This window comes from Hyperoodon ampullatus (assembly GCF_949752795.1).
Source record: "Hyperoodon ampullatus genome assembly, chromosome: 6".
NCBI lineage: Eukaryota > Metazoa > Chordata > Mammalia > Artiodactyla > Ziphiidae > Hyperoodon > Hyperoodon ampullatus.
Genome location: NC_136919.1, coordinates 41,097,451 through 41,113,019, shown reverse-complemented (window position 1 = coordinate 41,113,019; position 15,569 = coordinate 41,097,451). Strand labels below are relative to the sequence as shown.

Here is a 15,569-nt window from a genome sequence, read left to right as displayed (position 1 = left end):
TGGTAGCACAGGGCCAGAATGAAGAGATCCAGCTCCTACCCCTTTTCCCTCTTGGACAGAAAGTCAGGGAGTTTTGGGACACTCTCAGCTCTTTTTTTTTTTTTTGATGATTACTGCTCCTTGCTTTTTCTGTGCCTGGTACTTTGTTGGTTCTTTCCATTTGGTTTTCTCTAATCTGCTCAAGAACCTATGCAGTCAGGGTGTCATTTCTCATGCTGTAGATGAAGAAACCCAGGCTTCGGGAGGCCGAGTGACTGACCAGACAGCTGGGGAGGGGCAGAATCCGGACTTAAACCTGGGTCCTTCTCACTCCAAAGTTCAAACTCTTTCTACTACACTGGCAGACATTGCGTTTGGAAGCCCAAACAGTGTCCTTTAGAGCAACATGTTTTGCAAACTGTGAAGTGCTGTGTAAACGTAAGGAATTGTTACTGATGGCTGTTTTCCTGACATTTGAGAGACTTAACAGTGGAGAGTAACTTTGCCAGTGAACATCCTCTGTCTGTGTGCTATGCAGATCTGAGGTCTTCAAGAGAAATTCATGGCCAGTCACACCAGAGGACAGAAACTTTAAGTCGAATCTCGGATTTCTTCCAACTAAGGCAACAGTCCCCAAACTTTGCTGCACAATAGAATCACCTGGGAGGGCTTTCGAACCTTAATGTCCAGATCGCACCCCAGAGAGGTAGAAGCAGAGCATACGGGTGGGAGCCCGGCAGCAGGAGTTCTTAAAGACCTTGGTGATTCCAATGTGCTGTGAGATTTGGGAACTAAGGCCTGTTCTTATCATGTCAGGAAGGATCTAGACAGTTTGGCATGCATCCCTGCTTTGGATGTGGTGTCTGAAAAATTACCTAATTCACCCCAAAGCAAACTAGAAGCTTTCGTCTGCCCATTGGAGCCATTTCAGCGCTTGAGGAGGGGGCAGAGAGAGGCGGGTGGCATGACTATAAAGCACGCCTCCTCCGGAGTGCCCACCTGAGCTTCGATCACAGCCTACGGCTGTGGTTCTCAGCTGGGCAGTTTCACCCCCCAGGGGACGTTTGGCAATGTCCAGAAACACGGGGGTGTCACAACTGGTGAAAGGGGGATGCTACTGGTGTCTAGTGATGGAGGCCAAGGTGATGCAAGCCATCCCACAGCGCACGGGACAGCCTTCCACAGCAGAGAATCAGCCTGGCCAAAATGTCACTATTGCTGAGGCTGAGAAAAGCTGATCTGACGGCAGGGATTGTGACCTGGGTTGAGAGATTGGCAGGTGTGCTGTCGGTCAGATCCGGGCATTCCCCCAGCCTCACCGGGGAATAGAACTTTAACTGTCACTGGTGAACACTGAGAGATGGGCCAAAGGCCCCTTAGTCTTCTTATTTAAAAAAATATTGCTTTTATTTCTTTTGAAGTTGCCTCTCATCTTTTCTACTTTTTTTTTTTTTTTTTTTTTTTTTTTTGCGGTACGCGGGCCTCTCACTGTTGTGGCCTCTCCCGTTGGGAGCACAGGCTCCGGACGCGCAGGCTCAGTGGCCGTGGCTCACGGACCCAGCCGCTCCGCGGCATGTGGGATCTTCCCGGACCGGGGCACGAACCCGTGTCCCCTGCATCGGCAGGCGGACTCTCAACCACTGCGCCACCAGGGAAGCCCTCATCTTTTCTACTTTTAAATTTGTAATAATTCCTAAAACTGCAGCAGAAAGATCCCTCAGCCTCCGTTCCCTCCTTGGTAGTGCGTGAACAGCCGGCGTTACTGCCACCCTGGAGTGGCTCTGAGGTTACTGCACACAACGCACTGAGATTATTAGGAGTCGCTCAATAAATGTTAGCCATCATCGTGCATGTTCACGGCCTGGAAACAGAAAGGAATTCGTTCAGTGTGAAACTGCAGCCCTGTGAAAATTCTCTAATTAAAAAGCAAACACCAAAGTGCTGTGGACCCTTATTTCCTCCTTTTATGGTCACCGAAAATCTTCAGATAAAAATTGTAAAACTCAGCCTTTTAGCACAGTAATTACCAGTAACTAGCTTGATATGATATGCAGATTGTCCATGGAAGAATTTTAAGATGTTAGCTTCCACTAACTAGAATTTGCCAGCAAATGGCAGTCTTTATCGTTGGCCTAACTGAAGAGAGGAGGTTCAGGACGCAGGGTAATCTGCCCGCTAACAAGGTGCCCGGTTTGATTAAAGCCTGTGGGCCTGAGACTTCTCGCCATTGGACCTCAAAGCACCGATGCATGTTGTTTTCTACTTCTTATCTTCCTTTTTTGGACAATCAAGTGAAATAAGGATCCCACAGAAAGGGAAATAATCCAGACATGGTCTTTTGTCCACCTTATTTGCTTCCGATGCCTGTTACACTGTTTCTGCCTCAGATGGCAGTACTGGTGTATGGAACACACAGCTCTCTGGCGTGAAGGAAAATACTAATCGTTTTTCTCCAACAGGATGGAAAGACAGCAGAAGATCTTGCTAAATCGGAACAGCATGAACAGGTAGCAGGTCTCCTCACAAGACTCCGAAAGGTGAGAAATTGTGGTCTGAAGTGCTCTGTTTTTATGTGAAAGATTCTGTTTTTTCCCTTGTAAACTATGAGGATGAACAAAAGAGGCTTTGGACACACAAGTGGTACCAAAAGGCACTGGTCCTGTGCTGTGGTTTGCATATCGATTTGGATGAACACATTGGCTACCTCTCTGATTTCTTCTTCTGTATTGAGACGTGGAAATCATTGGCCTCTTTGCAGTTGCTATGCCTGGTTTCCCTCCTCCTACCTGCTTTGTAATACCTGCCCCCTCCCCACTGTGAAGTAGAGGGGAAATGAGAAAGCTGACTCTGCTTCTTTCTTTCTTAATGTTTCGAGCTCCAAGATATCACTTGTGCTCCAGTTTATCAAACATTGTTGCTCTAAGGTTTGAGGAAACATGACAAAAATTAGTAAATGCAGGTGTACCTTTCCAGCCCACATCATAGCAGTATGTACTGAGAGACTTCAAAATAGTCACACCCTTTAAGCTAGGGATTCCATGTCTGTGACTCTATCCTGAAGAAATGGAAGAAACGCAGAGAAAAAAAGTTCTATGCACAAAGATGTCCATTGCAGTATTATTTATAATACAGTAATAAAAATTGGAAACATTGAAGTCTAGTAAATTGACAGACAGATATAAAAGAGAGTGGTTTGGGGCCGTTAAAATGTTTTTGAAGAGGTTTTAGTAACAGGAGTTTATTGCTTAGGATGTTCCTGGGCTTCAAAGCAGAAGATAAATTATGTGCACATTGTAATCTCAGCTATGTCTTTTTAAAATGCATGGAAAGAAAAGGGTAACAGTGGTGACTTTGGATTTTGCTTTTTTAATTAGCACTCTTCTTTAAACATTACTGTATTTTTTTCAAATTTCCTATAATAATCATGTAATAATTTTTCAAAAAACAAACTTTATAGAAATAAAAAAAAATTACTCAGTTAAGTGCTCATTGAAAGGTATTGTCCACAATAAGCTTGGGGTATCCTACAAAGATCCTGCCATATAAATGGAAAAGTGCCCGGGGGAGGGATTATAATGTCTTATAATCACAGTAACTTTCACAGCTACTGAAAGTTTGAATTTTCATAGTGGTCCCCTGGTCTCCTGGTCCTGGTTGAGGGGGGAGTGAGAAGGGACACATACGTAGGTTGGAATGATTTCTTCCCCAGTGCTCGGAGTTGACCTGGGGAAGATAATTCATTTTCACACCTTTGTGCTTTGGATCCTGTGAACTGATAAACACTGAGATCCCCCAGGCCACTGCAGGGGTTCAGTCTCCCCTTTGATCTAGAGGTTCTAGAAAGAGATCCCTCCTTATTCACACGTTCTTACAGGAAAGACTTAAATTAACTCTGGGCTTCGAATTCTCCTACTCTGTACCACCATGGACTGTCTTATTGTGAGGGAGAATTTGAACTAGAAAAACAAGGGAAAACTTTTTGTTTACAGGCAAAACAAGGGGGGTGCAGGGGAGCCTATGAGTCTGTCAGCAAATCAATAATGAACTTTCACATAAAATCTCCTAATCTTAAAATTCACTTTATTTGAAGCTATATTCAGCCAAATGAAACACAACTTCAGGCCACTGGTTTGCAACCTCTGACTTTTGCTGGATTTTATAGTAGGGAGCCCCACATTTGAGTGTGTGTGGAGTCTTACGTTCATAGACAAATTGTCACAATATAAGAGCTGTTTTAAGTTGATTCCCCATTATATTATTCATCCATAGTGGAAAGAAACTGAAACAAAATCTGGCCTTTCCACAGGCTGGATGAGCACACATTTTTACAGTTAATGATTTAGCCTCTAGTATGGTCCACTGGTAGAAAGAAACACTTTATTAGGCTTAACACCTTAGCAGGTATATAAACATGCTGAGTCAGGTATTCTCAGGTTTCCCAAATTCCACAGACTGGGATTTTAACCCACCTGCCACTCCCGGCGCCATCGTCCTGATCTGAGCCCCAGCATTGTCCTTGCGGGTGTTTTGTGGGCTCAGCTGGCACACGGGGAGCCCCCTCACAAGTGTAGCACTCTGGACAATCCCATCGCCACATACTTTCTTGGAGTGCTGTTCACCATCTCAGAAACTCTTGTTATACAGCAGTGACCCAGGGGAAGGTGCAGTCTATTCATCTTTAAGCAAAAATCAACTGCAAACCACGATCTCCAGTGGTCTGAGGGTCATCCTTGGCTGAGGGACGAGGCTTTTCCTTGGACTGTGCTGTGTTTTACTGCCCATCTACCCCGTAGGAAGATCCTTCCTTTTATTTAAAAACAGATTGCTATGCTGGGTGCAAACCCAGATGTCTATTATGGCAGGTTGGAAACAAGGGATAAATGCCCAGAAAAAAGACAGGAAGGAGAGCACCCAACACGATAGCTGAGGTTGGGTGGATTGGATGGGTGTAATATGTTTCAACTACTTTTATAATTAGGAATATATATAGGAGGTGCAGCTCCACGCATCTCAGGGAAGGGTGGCTGTTTCCAGACCAGAATTTTGAATTCCGGGTGGTGTGCGTTCTTGCTTGGTCCCAGTTTGGCTTTCCCTTTTTTTTCTCTTCCATTAATTTGCACTTTGTTTTTTTTGTGTGTCTAGATTTTTTTTAAGAGGAAATATTACAACGTTTAATATTTTACCATTATCCTGTGGTTTTTGTAAGGAGACAAAGAAAGTCATTTCAATGCCTGTGAATATAGTACATCATCCCTGTTAGAGCCCAAAATCTACCTAAAGGCTCCCCTCTCATCTTTGCTTTGAGAGGCAAAATATGGGGTAAAGGCTGAGAGCACAGACTCAGGAGTCCCCACTCTGCCACCTAGCTGGATGAACTAGCCAACTGTTTAACAGCCCTGGGCCTCACTTTCCCTGTTTGTTAAATGGGCTGAATATAGTGCTACTCACGGGATGGTGATGAGGGTCGGATGGGTGATGTAAATGATGTCCTTAGAGCAGTGCCTGCACACAGTAAGCACCATGTGTTTGCCACAGTCGGCATCCTTGCTTGCATCCTGTGGACCACTCTCTGAGTCCTGGGGAAACATGGAGGTTTCTGTGGAGGCTCCTCTTGTGACCCCCCCAACCAGGAGCAGATGGTGGGGCGTCAGCAATGGCAAATGTGGCAGGGTACACTTGAGAGTCATTTTTAGTAACAGCCACCATTTACTCCTCGGTATGTGTGGCAGCACTGTAATTTTACATGCCTGAGATGGGGATGTTCCTGCAGGAAACCTGGACTCCACAAGGTTGAGCAACGTACTAATTAGTGCAGAGCAGAGATCCAGACCAAAACAGAAATATCTGCTTTCAGGGCTCGATCAGGGGCTCAGGGCTTCTTCGATGCTGATTCCTCGCCAGCCAGGGATGGTCCTTTCCCCCAGTGAGCTCACGTGCTTTGTGGCAGGCATGGGTCGCCTTCCGCGGGGTCACCCAGAGCCCCATTCCCTTCAGCAGAGTTTTCCCCAACTCTGTGTTCAGTGAGACATGCGTTTTCGCTTGCCTTTGTCATTCCCTCAAATGGCTCTAGACCTCAGCTTTCTGAGTCACCAGAAAGGGAGGAGTTGGCTGCCAAGCATTTCTAACCACCCTCTGTCTTTTTTTTTTTTTTTTTAAATAAATCCCAAAATAAATAACTGCTTGGGATTTGGGGATACCCAGCACTGGACCCTGATTCTTGAAAATGATCGCGATATCCCAGTGCCTCCCTGGAGAATGCATCGCAGAGGACTTGTGGGCGGTTGCCTCAAGGAGCAGGCTCTACCTGCAGAGAAAGCCAAGAAAGTACATTTATGTGCAATCATAACCTGGATCATCTGCAGAAAGAGACTGTCCACAACCCGGTACAATGGGTGAGGGGAACGGGAAGAGGGTAATTTATACTTAGGGGCATCTTATCACCATTTCCTTTCAATGTCATTGTCTCCTCCGTATTTGCCAGTGTTTCTCACCAGAGTGTTATCAGCTGCAGCATTTTGGGTGGGTGGAACTTCCTGTCCTTGGAGGACATGAGGACCCCCAAGCGTCTAACGTCTAAGGTATTCCCTCCCCCATTCATTGTGGAAACCAAAAAACCTGCCTCTACACCTTTCCTAACACCCCTTAGGGTGTTGCCACCCTCAGTCCTACCCACCCCATGTGAATCCTAAGCACAGTCATGGGGAGAAGTCTGCATCTGGGACAGCAGGGAGGTTGGCCTTAAATTGCTTTGCTATGCCATTTGGTTTCTAAGGGCCAAATTAACAACAGAAATGTTCCCTGTGTTTTCACCTTTAATCAGTTGGCAAGTCTAGGAATGTTTGTTTGGTTTTTTTAGGAGTTTATTAATTAATTTATTTATTTTTGCTGTGTTGGGTCTTCGTTTCTGTGCGAGGGCTTTCTCTAGTTGCAGCGAGTGGGGGCTACTCTTCATCGCGGTGCACGGGCCTCTCACTATCGCGGCCTCACTTGTTGAGGAGCACAGGCTCCAGACGTGCAGGCTCAGTAGTTGTGGCTCACGGGCTTAGTTGCTCCGCAGCGTGTGGGATCTTCCCAGACCAGGGCTCAAACTCGTGTCCCCTGCATTAGCAGGCAGATTCTCAACCACTGCGCCACCAGGGAAGCCCCTAAGAACGTATTTTTAAACATTTGTTAGGGGTAAGCCATGGAGCTTTCTCTTCTGGAAATAGAACCAAAGTCATCTTGTTCTTCTGCCTGATCCAGGTGTTGGTACGTCCCAGAGTTTCATTTGTTCACTCTTAACCCCTTCCCAGTGGGTAGTGTCATCTTTGCCTTTGACTTCAACTGTTGACACGTACTGAGGACTTTCCAACCCTCCCTCCATCCCTCATCTCCTTCTAGAAGCCCACACCTGCGTGTCCATAGATTTTTTTTTTTTTTTTTGGGCTGTATTGGGTCTTCGTTGCTGCGTGTGGGCTTTCTCTAGTTGCGGTGAGTGGGGGCTACTCTTTGTTGTGGTGCACGGGCTTCTCATTGCTGTGGCTTCTCTTGTTGTGGAGCACGGGCTCTAGGCGTGCAGGCTTCAGTAGTTGTGGCTCGCAGGCCCTAGAGCACAGTCTTAGTACTTGTGGCACGTGGGCTTAGTTGCTCTGCGGCATGTGGGATCTTCCTGGACCAGGGCTTGAACCCGTGTCCCCTGCATTGGCAGGTGGGTTCTTAACTACTGCGCCACCAGGGAAGCCCATGTCCATAGATCTTCTGATCTCCATCTGATGATTCACAAACCTGATGTGTTTAAAAGTCTATTCTTCATCTTCCTCTCTAGTCTGTTCTTCCCTAGTGAATGCATGACTCTTTCCAATCACGGAAATCAGAAATTTGGAAAAAAAAGATTAAAAAAGTCATCGTGTTGACCAGCTCGGGACAGCAGAGGGTGGGCCGGAGGAAAATGAGAAAAGATTTTGATCCTTTGAGCAGGGGGCTGACTTCAGGGAAGTGAGACCCTTGCAGCCAGCACATCTGGGCAGGTGTGGGGAGAGGGCGGCCGAGCTGGGGCTTGTGAGGTTAGGAAGAACGCAGTGCATCTTCCTCTCTGATCCAGTTCAACAGGAGATGATTTGGGGGTAGTGGCATGTTGGGGCCCCAGGTACTGTCTGGGAGAGCCCCCCATACACATCTCTCCCCAGCTGCGTGTCCAGTGCCATCACATTCAGGGCTTGAAATCAGCCATGGTGGTGGTATTTACACCACAGGAATCAGCAAACACTACAGGTCAGGCCTATCCCACCCCCGCCCCAAGCCCCCTGCAATGAGCTGGTTTTCCAGCACACCATTGCTACGGGGTCTCTGGAGGCTCCCACAATTCCACCTTGCATTGTAGGCACCACCTTCTTATAAAGAGGAGCTGCACCCTCTACTGTCCCTGGTGCTCACCCCCACTACTAAACAAAGCCCCCTCCGGCCCTCCAAACCTGCCCAAGAACTGTGTTGTTACTTAGCCAAACCACTTCTTCTTCTCCTAGAGAAAGGAGGAGTGCATGTTAGGACAGGCGGGGAGGGCTTGCACTTAGATTTTGCATTGGCATCCATTTTTACTATCACTGCAAGGTCCATTCTCATCTGATTTTAAAAGACTACTTTCAAGGGGGTTTGGGGAGTTGGCTTATTTTTATTTTGTTTGATTGTCCTTCTAATCAGCTTTTCTGTAAACTGATATTAAAAGCAGTTGCTTTTCCTAAGCCTGAGACTAGACAGTGAAGAAACATGCCCAGGAATATTTTGAAAAATAGGACAAAGTTGGGAGTTTGCCCAGAATTTAAAATTCACCACAAGTAAACTGCATTTGCATAATTAAGAGTTGCCGCTCCCATCCTGCTGGGTCTAATTGCATCCTGCCACGTGTGGAAAGCCATGTCATTTCTCCATGCTCTTATCTGGCTTTCCCAGATTGGAGATGGTCCTCCCTGTCAACCTGCTGATGTTTAGTTACCTTTGCAGATGAGAAACTGAAAGCTAAATTGCCAGGGGGCAAAAGGTCCTGGAAGAAAGGAAACTAGAAACCCAAATTAACCAGGCCTTCAAAAAGCAATGCAGTTTCCAAATAATACTTGTTTAAAAGATAGTCACAGTATCTACTATAGGCCAAGAACTGTTCTAGGCACCAAAGAGACCACAGCGAACAAGAGGCAAGACCAACCGATAAGCAAATAAGAAAATGCTAGATAGGTCAGGGGGTGGCAAACAATGGCCATAGAGCCAAAACCAGCCCATCACCTGTTTTTGTAAATAAAGTTTTACTGGAGCACAGCTACACCCCTCCATTTACTCCTGTCTCTGGCTGGTTTCTAGACACATACGTGGCAGTCACAACAGAGACCACCTGGTCCTTTACAGAAAGGTTTGCTGCCCCCTGGTGTAAGTGTAGGGGATTCAAATGGGGTGAAATGAGAGAAAGTGAGGGGATGGCAGGTGGTGGCTGCTTTCCACTTACTGGTGTGGGGATGCCTCTCTGATGGTGACATTTAAACCAACACCCAAAGCCAAGAAAGAGGAGCCAACCAGAGGAAGGGCTGGGAGAAGGCAGAGGGAATGAGTGAAAAGGTCCTGAGGCAGTAAAGAGTCGGGTGTGTTCTAGGAAACAGATCAAAAAGGAAGGGGTGATGGGGTTGGCAACAGAGTTTGAGTGTGGTCTTTGAGGCAGAAAATGATGCCCGAGGAGATCTGATCTGAAAGGTAGGCCCAGTTTTACAGATCTTGGTGAGGTGATTGGGTACTGGTCTAAGTGTGTTAAGTAAGTAGGTTAGGAATTTCCCTCTGCTCAGACCGAGAGACCAGATAGAAGGTGGTCTTGGCGGCCAGGTGAGATAGGACAGCTGCTTGGACCAGAGTTGTCCAGGCTCAATTACTTTGTGAGCTTTGGGCAAGAATACAAATGGGAGCTCACTTTCCTGTGTAAATATTTAAAGTATATAGTTAAAGCTAACGGGGAAATATGTGCTCTAGCCTCCCACTTTCACAAACGCACCTTTGTGAGCACCTGGAAGCCCAGGTTCTGGTTTAGGGTTCTGATTCCTCGGGGTTCACTGCTGCTTCCCCCCAGCTTCCCACCTGCTTGCAAGAGGCCTCACCACGTCCCAGCCACATCCGCCAGCCTTTGGGGGCGAGGAGGACAGGACACAAGAATATTTCAACGCATGAACCAAGACTTGGGTAACAAAGAACCCTCCACTCCCCCGGGCAGTGTCCCTGCTCATGCTCCCCCGGCCCAGCCAGTGAGGACCTGACCAGCCCAGGCACAGGGAGGGTCGTAGAGCTTCTGTTAAATATAGACCACGGATGGACTTCAGTGCTCCCCCTCCAAAGAAATCGATATCCTACCACCTTCTAGAGCTAGCCAAGAGCACACTCCGTACCTTCCTTTGCCCTTCTCCGCATCAAAACCATAGTCTGCATTGGAGAGCACACACTCTTAGGCTGATGCAAGCTGCCTTCCTGGGGACCCCGGTCTGGATGCGCCACCCGTCCCTGCTGCGACATCTAGTGGTGAAAAGTGGAAACTCATCACCCACCAGGAGGGGAGAGATTTCAGAAACTTCTGTCTCAGATTGCTATATCAAATTCAGTTGTGTTCAGATTCTCCAAAGTTCTTAGTGAGCACGAAGAGGGGTCATCCCCGAGGACGAGGTTAAATTTCCTTAGACAGGAAATCTCGAGTATATCTTGCTTTTCCTTGCCTTTCAAGATAATGGTGGATTCTGTCAGTCTTGATGGAGAGCAGTTTCCTGGCTCATCTTCCCAAGGGCAAGGTGAAGGGTGAATGAGTCCATCCCAGCCCAGGCCAGCAGGTCCTGGTGGAAGGGGAAAGGAAGGGCCAGGAGATGTGCAAAGGTCCTGGGCAGAGAGCAGGAAGGTGGGATGGCTTGCAACCCCTGTACCCCTTTCTTTGGCCTGCGAATTATTTTTCTCACCTGCCCGCCATTCACCTCCACTTGAAAAGTGAGAATGCATGTGTGTTCGTATGATCGTCTGGAATTGAGGACATTGTAAAAGCCGAGCTGTCAGTCCAGTGAAGCAGTATTTTCTTGGACAAAAGAAGATTTCTTGGGCTTCCCTGGTGGCGCAGTGGTTGGGAGTCCGCCTGCCGATGCGGGGGCACGGGTTCGTGCCGCGGTCCGGGAGAATCCCACGTGCCGCGGAGGGGCTGGACCCGTGAGCCGTGGCCGCTGAGCCTGCGTGTCCGGAGCCTGTGCTCTGCGATGGAAGGGGCCACGGCAGTGAGAGGCCCGCGTACCGCAAAGAAAAAAAAAAAAAAAAAAAAGATTTCTTGAGGACAGTTATTATTGGGGAAACAACATGTGAGCTAGTGATGGGTTCTGAGATGAGCACAGCCCCTCCAGATGAAGGCTCAATCTGCAATTTCATTAAAAAAAAAAATCTTGAAGCCTCCCTGGGGCTCCCCGAAGACGTGGAGCCTGTTAACACGGGCCAGCAATCCAATTCATTTGCTTAGGAAAAATGAGGTGCCGAAATGTGCCCTTTGTCCATGCAAATCCAGAGCAGGGGGGGCCCCTTCTCATTCTACTTGCCTTTATTGTAGCAATGACTTATAAATCTTACTTTAAATCGGGACCTTGCACTAACTGGGAAGTGTCTTCTGAGTGGGACAAACTGGAAACGGCCCTCCTTGGATATTCACAGTGCTTGTAACTCAAGACATCCCCACTTTGAGATTCTGCTCTCCATCTGCAAATCCTTGTTTACCGCCCCCTGCTCCCCAGTCCCCTTCTGAGAAACCCACCACCTCCCTTTCACTGACAGCAGTGGTAGAAAAGAGACCTGGTGGTGAGTTCTGTCTTTGCCTTGGGCAAGTGCCTTGGCCCCTCTGAGCCTTGGTTTCCACATCTGAAAGGGAGAACAACCACATTAACCACAAAGGTTTCTTTGAGGTTTAATAAAGGATGTGAGTGAAAGCACAGCATAAGCTGGAAGATACAAATGTGGAAGTTACTCCTGCAGACAGGAAATGCATCTGTCACAACTCCTCCCGCTGTTCATGAAAGAATAATTCATGACCCTTCCGGGGGTACTGCCGTGGGCGTGTAGCAGAGGAAAGAGACTGGCTCAACCCCAACTTCAGCAAAGACAAGTGGGGATTTATAGCCAAGGAGCAAGGGTGGGGGGAGGTCAGTGAGTGGAAAATTGCTAAGAGGAAACCCAAAGGCTGGGAGGCTTCTTGCTGGATTGACTGCTTTGGATTCTCTTATGAGATGGTCAGCCGGTTGTGGCCACAAGAGGAGACGAGGGGAGGCTCAGGGCAAAACAGCTTTTTATATCATAGGTCCCAGAAAGACAGGGGTTAGAGCATTGTCACAGAGCTCGGACTCAAGCCAGGGGCAAGCTGCGAGCCCCCGTGGCAAGTGTCTTTACTAGGGATCAGGGTGGGTACATGAGGAAAGGCAGGGGAAGCGGGGGGCAGTGTCACTGGTGCGTTTGAATGTCACGGGGTCACCCTTGGGAGGGTAGGAAGGGGAACTTGTGGCTGAGCCCACCTTACACACCGGTGCACCTGGGCCGGCACTCACAGCCTGTTTGTGGGGACGTTGAGGCAGCGGGAAAACAGGAAGTTTTAAAAGTTATAATATTCATCTGGATTCTTGCTGAAGGCGCGCCAGGGTGATCAGGTATCAAGGCTGGGCATGAAGAATTTGCTCAGATATCAGGGGTGGGGGATTTTCTGTAAACGTGACCCTGCAGGATTCTTGTTTAACCTGGACTAACAGGACCAAGGTCACAGCCCACTGTCACTGGCTTCTCTTCCCTCTTGCCTCCATTTCTGGGGCTGACCTGGGAAGCAGGCAAACAGATCGCCAGCCGCTGCCGGCCCGCCACTGCCCTGCGTGGAGTGGGGAGGAGTGAGCGGGGCTCTCAGCCTCAGGCGGCGCTGAGCAAAGTGGAGACATACCATCTCTCAGCTGCGTGGGGCAAGCCCACCTTGGTTCAGAGCTGCTGCTGGAAGCACGCAGGGTAGCACCTGTGTCCATCGGTTCCCTCGGTGCAAGTCTGCTCAGAGAGGAAGGGCCTGCGGGGACTCGTGCAGAAGGGACAGAAGTGCCCTCACCCCTTCACACAGGACAGACATGTTGGCCAAAGCTCACAGTGCCAGGATCAGGAAGGCACGAAACAGAAGAGAGCAGCGAGCGATTCACTGCGCAGTGCGTCCAGACCTAAGGACGGGATTGAGGCTGGAAGCAGGTTTTCTGCCTTTGCACTGTGTCAGGAGAAGCAGATACTGGCTTCACACGAAGGAGCTGTGCGTGTTCGGTGGCTGTGGGTCATGAAATAGGTGGAGAAGTTTTTAATTTACTCGGTGAGGTACTCCTAGCAGAAGGGGATGCTCACAGTTCAGACACTCAGCGTGAGGTGGGTGGAGGTGTAGCGGGGGCCTGACTTAGAGGGAAGATAAAGGGCTGGTTTCAGAGATTACATTAGAATGAGAGATTTCTTTCAGAGGGTCACGGGCTCATCAGCAGCAGTAGATGGCATGGGGGAGAATGCCAACACCCCATTTCTTCATGCCTGCTCAGCAGCACCCAGTGAGTAACTGTCTCAGGATAGAACTTTTCAGCTTCTGTACTGACTTGGGTAATAATTCAGGGGAATTGCTGGCAAGATACCCCAGCTTTTTCCACCCAATGCAGTGCTTGAGGTTAGAAAAAGAAACCAGATCACTGTCCCAACCATGGTTTCCAACCCTAGCCGACCCAATACTTTATAATGTACATATTGTGATGCCCTTTACTCTCCCAAAATAAAATTCAAAGATAACAATGTACCTACACAGGTAATTTTCAAAGATCAATAGAGGGACTTCCCTGGTGGTCCAGTGGTTAAGACTCACGTGCTCCCAATGCACGGGGCCCAGGTTTGACCCCTGGTCGGGGAACTAGATCCCGCGTGCCACAACTAAGAGCCCGCGTGCCGCAACTAAAGATCCCACATGCCACAACTAAGACCTGGCACAGCCAAATAAATAAATATTTTAAAAATACAAATAAAATAAAGATCAATAGAGTGCCCTAACTATAATATAACAAAGACATCGAAGGAATATATGTAGTATAATAGAATGTGTATGTAAATGCAGAGCACAGGCAAAGAGGAGACATTGTGAAATTGGCAGATACTTGGACCCATCTGCAGAATCACTGAATGTAACACCTTCAGATGCCACGGATGTGGGAGGGATAGCAACTCAAATACAGCAGCAACAGGCTGACGTTTCAGAAGTGGGGATCACAGCTCATGAAAGATTAGGAAAAAAACCAATGTATATATAATTCCACCAGTGTATAAAATAGTTGCGTTCTTGGGAAAGTCATTATGTATTAAACCAAGCCCTCCCAAAACCCTCTGGGTCATATGTAAAGTGCAATTAAGTCCTAAGCTCAGATGATCATAAACAAGGTTTTTCTCTTATATAAATGCTCAGCAGACACTCAGAAGTCAGGCAGACTCAAGAGAATTCTTACCGCTCAGGACATTGTATGTACACGTCAGGACCCCTAGCACCCACCTACCCACCGCCAGCAGTATCCCCCAATGCTGAGAACTAAAGCTGCTACCGTCCATTTCCAAAATGCCAGCTAGGGGACAGTGTTGCCCCTGCTGAGAAAGATGGGTCAGAGTTTACCAAGAGAAAATAGGGGTAGGAACTCAGGAGAGCCGTGTTTGTTACTGAGCACGCTCCCATCCTTGGTCGTTGGTGGAGAAAGTAACGGTGGCTGAGCTGCAAGAGGTCAGCAGTAAATCAGCGCCTCCCAGGATTTGGGTCTGGAAGCAGTGGTCCGGCCAGGTCTGAGATCACGCTGAAAGGGAAAGGCAGACATTTGCCTCTGAAACGCTCTTGCGTGGGTCACCCCCTGAGTACATCATTTACACAACACCTCTTTATTGGGCATCCTACCTGTGCCAGGTGCTGGGGATACCGTCTCTCCCCTCAAGGTTTGGCCCTTGAGTCTAACAGAGAAGAGTGTCACATGATTACCCTACAGTCTAGTGGGGTGACGATGGAGAGCCACATGTGCGCTTGAGCCTGCCTGTGAGGAAACCTCCTGGAGAGGCCACAGCAAGACAGGTCTCCTGGGATGCGTGGAAGTTAACAAGCTAAAGCAGAGGGGATCATCGTGGGTAGGGGAGAAGGGCTCGACCTCAAGCTGCAAGCCACAGCTCTGACAGGCTGTTATTACTGGGTTAGGAGCTGGGAAGCAGGCCAGGTGTGTGAGGCTGGATGGAGCCAGGGTGGCATGATCAGTGCCCCCCCCAACGTAGCCCTTGAGGTGGGTTCTCTGGGGGCACAGAGCACCTCACCAACACCATCCCCTCAAAAGCACCCATGTTACATTTGATGTCACACTGTTCGCATGTCTGTGTCCCCCCAAAACTGCGGATCTGGGGCGGGTGTAGACCTTCCTGTTCCAGCACACGGGAGGCCCTCCATAAATGTTTGATGATGAATCTGTGAATTATCCAGGGCTGCGGAGACTCCTGCTTCTCCCCTGTAGGGCTGAGAAAGAAGAAAGCGGAAAGGTTGTCATGGCCTCCAGGCCCCTCCC

At 48.4% G+C, this 15,569-nt stretch overlaps 1 protein-coding gene across 1 annotated transcript in view; it reads left to right on the top strand.

Moving 5' to 3' along the window:
- The window catches only part of DAPK1 (death associated protein kinase 1), a gene marked incomplete at both ends in the record, with an annotated part of 206,244 nt that overhangs the window by 164,985 nt on the left and 25,690 nt on the right, over positions 1-15,569 (top strand). Inside the window, one exon of the mRNA XM_079706386.1 lies at positions 2,439-2,516. Coding sequence (XP_079562512.1) covers positions 2,439-2,516 — 78 coding nt within the window. The remainder of the gene's footprint in view (positions 1-2,438; positions 2,517-15,569) is intronic.